This window comes from Drosophila mauritiana, chromosome 3R (genome assembly GCF_004382145.1).
Source record: "Drosophila mauritiana strain mau12 chromosome 3R, ASM438214v1, whole genome shotgun sequence".
NCBI lineage: Eukaryota > Metazoa > Arthropoda > Insecta > Diptera > Drosophilidae > Drosophila > Drosophila mauritiana.
In genome coordinates, this window is record NC_046670.1 from 27,737,705 (window position 1) to 27,743,704 (window position 6,000).

General features: G+C 45.3%; 2 protein-coding genes across 2 annotated transcripts; both read right to left on the reverse strand.

Annotated features, from left to right (window-relative positions):
* Positions 1 to 2,479: 2,479 nt before the first annotated feature.
* Positions 2,480 to 3,591, reverse strand: LOC117144027. Its single transcript, XM_033308987.1, has one exon. It carries the CDS (start codon positions 3,524 to 3,526, stop codon positions 3,113 to 3,115), a length of 414 nt encoding a protein of 137 aa, XP_033164878.1. The 5' UTR covers positions 3,527 to 3,591; the 3' UTR covers positions 2,480 to 3,112.
* Positions 3,592 to 3,691: 100 nt separating this feature from the next.
* Positions 3,692 to 4,182, reverse strand: LOC117144526. Its single transcript, XM_033309748.1, has one exon. It carries the CDS (start codon positions 4,173 to 4,175, stop codon positions 3,744 to 3,746), a length of 432 nt encoding a protein of 143 aa, XP_033165639.1. The 5' UTR covers positions 4,176 to 4,182; the 3' UTR covers positions 3,692 to 3,743.
* Positions 4,183 to 6,000: the final 1,818 nt, after the last annotated feature.

Here is a 6,000-nt window from a genome sequence, read left to right on the forward strand (position 1 = left end):
GTTTATGGCCGACAAGAAGAAGGTCGGCGAAGCGTGGGTGGTTTCCCGACTGGGGGGAGTGGTGAGGTGGTGGCGATTTCTAATAACGTCTAAACGCGGGTCCGGCCAAAAGGAAAAGCCGGGTGGGAAAGAGAGGCCGGGGCTCAACGCTTATGGCTTTTTAATGGTGCCGTGTGTCGGTTTTGTGGCAAATAAAATGGCGCACATTAAAAGCGGGCCAAGGAGCTGCTCCACCAATTGCAGTGGCTTCCGCATCCTGGGCCCCGACCTGTGGCCCCCTAGCTCGTATTGGGGTCATGCATGGCAGCCCGGGTAAATAAAAAATACATAAAAATATTTTACGAGGCCCGGCCTCCTCGTCCGGGAATAGAAGGAATAGACGGAGCACAAGGAGCTGAAAAATATAGGATAGTCCGCGGCAAAAGGGGACATCGCAGCGAGATTGCAATAAAAATGGCGGCAAATAAAATTGACAATATTGTCATGCGCGCAATTTGATTTTCATGCCAGTGTGTGGGGGCTTTCGCAATCCTGGGACTTGGCAACAAAAGGAGCACATTTTAATTTCCCCAAGAGCCATAAGTATAGCCGAAGAAATCAAGGCCAAGGAGCTGTTGATTGATGGTTTGCCTCATTTTGTAGAATTGCCATCTTGGTTGAATTTAAAGTGCATTCAAAGTTAGTCAATATCAAAATTATATTCCGCCTACAAATACTTGGTAATAAACGCCTCTTCTGATTTGTAATACTCCGTTTAATATTAATATTTAATATTAATATTCCATTTAATACACTGCCATCTTTACTTTTGTTTTATCTGCGTACTAACTTTTTATGGAGCAGTCTAGGTGCTGATGAAATGTTTAAGCAGCTGAGCGCGAAAGCCGTCGGCAAAACGCTAAAAGGTTTGCCCCTTATCAGCGTTCCCCATTCGGGGACTCCCCTTCCCACCTCCACTTCGAAAACCCCACCCATTCGTTATCTCCGAGAGTGTGGAGCCAATGATTATTCCGGGTTTTGTCATTTCAATTCGCATTATCCTTTGCACTTATTTTACTACTTTGTGCGCCACTGCTTCTGTTCTCCCCACCCACTTTCCGCCTCCCTTCGAACTCCAACTGTAATTGTGGGCTGGTGTGGGTGGAAGGGCAGAGGAAACGGAAGAGGGTGTGTTTGTGTAATGGCGGGTTGCGGTTGCCCTCCCCCCCCCCCCGCCACGACCCCTGCCTCCTTTAGACCCTGTCGAGTAACTCGTATTGTCATTGTGCAAATAAAATATGTCACGAATCGCCCACTCCCCGCATTTCGCTCCTTGGTCCTTGGGTCCACCCCAAAAAAAAAAACGAAACACGCCCCCTGCTATGTGTGTGTATCTAACCTTTTGTGCCCATTGTATCCTTTGTACAGGACTCACACAATGCGAGCAAATGTTTTGGTTGCTTACTGGCATCAAGAAATGAGAATCGCTTTTATATAAACTTGGCTGAATGGGGATGGGCGGTTGATGTGGTTAAAACAGTTGGCCAGCCTTGATTCTGCTCCGTGCACAAGCAGAAATTACCTATATTAATTAATGGACATATACTTAGTGTCAAATGAATTTCAATGAATTATCTAAGTGGATATCCCTTATTATCTTGTATATTGTAATCTTATTGTTCACACTTAATTGCCCTACATTTTTGAGCAGCCAAAATGCTCCTTTTTCTCCCTCTCTCAAATTCATTCAAACGCTTTTCACTTGACAAGCCAGGGAAATAAACAAACTGCACGGAAAGCCAATGGCAAAGCCAAATCCAAATCCATGATTTCAGCTGCCAAATCCTTTTCAAAGCTGCAGCCAGGTGAAAAATAACGAAATATCGTATTTTTCATACATTTTTATCAAATATAAATACACACTCGTGTGTGGGTGCAGCCGCTTGTGCGGCCCAGCCAATCCGAAAGCGAACAACTACACAAGTTTATAAAAGACACTCGTTGGCGGCCCTTTGTGTCTTTGTGTTGAGTGCTTTTTGGCTAAATGCGAAATCGATTGGAAAACAATTTCCAATTTTTAAAGAATTATCGCCGCCATATTCGCGCATGCTGTACTAAATCACACATAAGCAACCTCTAAATCTGCTACCCGGGACCCCATGCCACCCCCCATTCCCCCCGCACACATGGGCAACCTTTTCGCAAAGCTTTTCCTTTTTGGCTCGTTTATTTCCTTTTTATTTTCCGCTTTTCCAGCTCCCCTTCCCGCCAATATTTTCCATTTCATTTTCTGCGCGGTTGGCAGCGCGTTTAGCTTTGGCTGCATGCCTGACTGACTTTCAGTTATACTAAAAATATATACATTTATATCCGCACACATAAGCTGAACAGCAGGGGAAATGAAAAAACGAAGAACTATTAGGAAGCAGAGGGGTTTTAAATGTGAAATAGACTAGAGACTAAAGACTAAAAATTTCAATAAAATTTTTAGTTACCCGATTTTAATAGTCTCACTCACTTAAAACAGAAAGAAGCTGTGACAAAATATACACTTTCACAAACCTATTTGCACCGTTCCTCTGTGAGTGTCCTCGGGTGTACCCTTATGGTTGTTATCTCCACCGCAATAGCTACTGAATCCGCAGAGGAGGGAGCTGGTGATCCGGCACAGGGGTCCGGGGTCTGGGAAGGACTTCGAGGACTGGCAACGCAACCCGCAGCCATTTAGTTTTATGTGCCCCGTTCGGTTGGGTTATTGCACCTTTGACTCGACTCCACAGCCATCTGAATTCCACGCCACCTTCGACTTGCTCCGGAGGAGGTGTCACCCTGGAGGGCATGTATCCAATCCACAAAGTATCTCGCATGTGAGAGCCATTTATTATTATTTGCTTTCAGCAAATGTGAGCCCGAGGCTCGGCCGCAAGTATTTCCTAATCAGGTTTTAACTACTAATAGGATTTCCGAGGTGGCGAATCGTAATTTACATGGCTTTGGCCGGAGATACCCGAAGAATTGAATTGGAATCCAGAGCAAAGCTGCCGCTAATGTATTGCAGATTATGGTAAATCCCTCTGCACTTCCTTCCTGATTCCCAGCCCCTCAGCCCAAGGACCTCATGCTCACACGTGCTCTAGCACTGAGTGGATCCAATGGAGACTCCGCTCAGGTCCCTGAAGCGCCTGAACCGCTGGACTCTCCGCTGTCGAAGGTAGCGCCTTATTTCACAGGCCGCGTTGCAGGCCACCAGGCCCAGCATGAGGGCCGTGATGAGCCCGGCAAAGATCAGCAGGAACCAGTGGAAGTAGCAGCTCATGGTCACTGGCCTCTGGAGCCAGCCGCTCCAGGATGCGGTGCACTGCTCCTGGACGCACCTTCCGCGCACATTCCTCACACATCCTTTGGCACAGCACCCGTTCGGACTGAAGCGGCCACAGGACGTCAGTTCGATCCGGGGATCCGAGCAGTTCACCGCCGCATACTGCCCCCGAATCCGAGGGATAACTTGGGCCAGAAGGCAGCCCAGGGTCAACATACTGCCTATCATGCTGCACTTTTTGCCACACGTCGAATAGCATGAATTTTGAGGGTACTCAAATAAATTTAAGGCTAAGTCAGTGCTAACTGCAACAAGAATTTTAATACTACTAAAACAAATAATTGGAAACTAATGTGGTTAAGTATAATATCCTTTTTAATATATATGCAAGGATGTTAAGCTAAAATTCCTCCAATTCATAATTCCACTTAAAGTCTGTTTTATCTCACTCTTTATCTTTATGTTTGTTTAAGGTCTCCAAAAATGCCATGGCTTTTTCAGCCCTCTCCCGCGCCTCGTCGGCCTCCTTTTCCTGCTCCTCTGGATCCCTAGGCGGAATATACTCCGACGGATTCTGCTCCCGGGAATTTGGGATAAAGGGAGCATGTGGCCAAACGGAGGGCTTGGCCTGCAGCAGCCACAGTTCGTCAAGTTGGCTCTGGAGATACTGGACCGCCTTCTGATGGCGATTGGCCATGAAGTAGGCGCAGCCAATCCAAGTACAAGTGATCAGGACTACGCTGGAGATGATCAGCACATTGGTGGGGATGGATTCCAGTGAAAAGCTCCTGGATCTGGATATCGCTGGCTGTTGAGCTGCCAGTACCTCCTGCACGAGGAAAATAGGGAACCACTTTACGGCGATCTTGTGGGTCATTACGCGGAATTTCTTCAACTGGAGCTTTAAAAATCGTGGAGCTGACTTTATAGGCTCCACTTATCGCAAAGGCGACGCCTGCCATTCCCAGAACTATTCCACTGGGAGGAGAACTATTCCAATGAGAGTCTTAAAAAAGTGCGCCAAATGACTTGAAAATAAAACAAGACTTTGCATATAAAATAAATATTAACTGCATTATTTAACTTTCATTTTAAAATATCATACTTACCAAAAGTAATCAGCCTTAGATATTAATAGTGTGAGACCATAGTCGTCTGTAAAATCGTTTAGTTTAAACTTCTGTTATTATTGCTTTCGCTTATTATTCCACAGGGCTTAATTATTGTGGCCGAGTTGATGGAAGGAGGGGAATGGGGGGAATGGCATCCGAATCTTGATTAGAAGTGCCACATCAGCTCGCAATTCACTCGATTCACCGCTCAAAGAGACCGTAAACCAAATCGGCATAACAAAGTGATTCTAATGTAATTCGTGATTTTGCATAATTATAAAGTTAATAATTAAAATTGCTGCGTGCACAAACCGAAATGAAAACATTAAACTTTAATGATGATTTTGGGCCGTACAGGTGCATTGGTCATTTGGCATTTACAGGGTGGATTTGGCAGGGAGTTCACCGCCCATCGGCAAATAACTAATGCGTAAATATTAGCAAACTCCACCCACTCCCCCTCCGAATTTCCACATAAATTTGAGACACATATGCAGTGCGTTTGTAATAAGCAATCAATTATTATTATTGAATTTCGGGCATGGTCAGGTGCAAAGAGGCGGCGGCGGGCGGTGGGCGTGGCAGCTGGTCAACGCCACTAATGCGTCTAATGAGAATTTAAGCACACTTCAACCCTCTCGGTCCGATTTGAACCCAACCCATCCGGAATTTGGGAATTTTGCGTGGATTTGCACAGCACACACAGCCCCCAAGTACAGTTGTGCTCTCTCGGCCCCAATGCAAATGCAAATACAATTACATTCGGAACCCATTTAGCGGCATTTCGGTTTGCTTTTCGTATATTTTCCAATTTGTTGGTCGAAACTGCGCAAATCTGTGATTTGCGGTTGGGCTCAGGATTTTTGAAATACGAGTGGATGTTACATATTTAAAGCCATATTATGCGAAGAATTCGCAATGCAATACTATTATCGTCATTAGATATATAAGCTATTTGAATTTGTATGATTATTATTTGATTTTAAATTATCTAAGCTATCTCATATCAAATATGAGTGAAAAACCCAACCTATTTCAAAGTAAATAACCACTCAGTTTAGATATATCCCAACTGCAACTAAAGTCATAATTATTGGGTCACCCTGATAAAGATCCCCCAAACTGGACAGTTTCCCCTCTGGTTTCCATGTGAGGGGGTGGGGTTCTATAACGCCCCTCACAGTGCCCGCTTAACTGGGTTTCATGTGACCCTGCTAAACCGACATCGTTAATGATAATTTAATTATTGCCCGGCATTTCGGGCTTTGGCGACTTACGCACTCCTGCGAACGCGAATCCTGCGGCCTGGCTAATTGCAGCAAATCTGCTTTGGGTCAGTTAGTCGTCCTTATTAACTGATAATTGCAATCACATGGCTTTTGGCCACCAGGTGGGTAGGAGCCGGCCAGAGTTGGGCGCATAAAACATAAAGCGGCCAAATCCGCGAATATCGCCATACGTTGCGAAGATACGAGCTGCAAACAGTGACAGTTCGGCTGAGCAGCGCGATAGGAACTTAACTGGCATCGAGGGTATTGTAATAATAAAACAAAAGTGTCAGCCAAAGATATCGCTGGATATGCGCAATCC

Bases quoted from the DNA above. Each gene is read 5' to 3' on its own strand.
- LOC117144027 (XM_033308987.1), bottom strand. From the start codon at position 3,526: ATGATAGGCAGTATGTTGACCCTGGGCTGCCTTCTGGCCCAAGTTATC.
- LOC117144526 (XM_033309748.1), bottom strand. From the start codon at position 4,175: ATGACCCACAAGATCGCCGTAAAGTGGTTCCCTATTTTCCTCGTGCAG.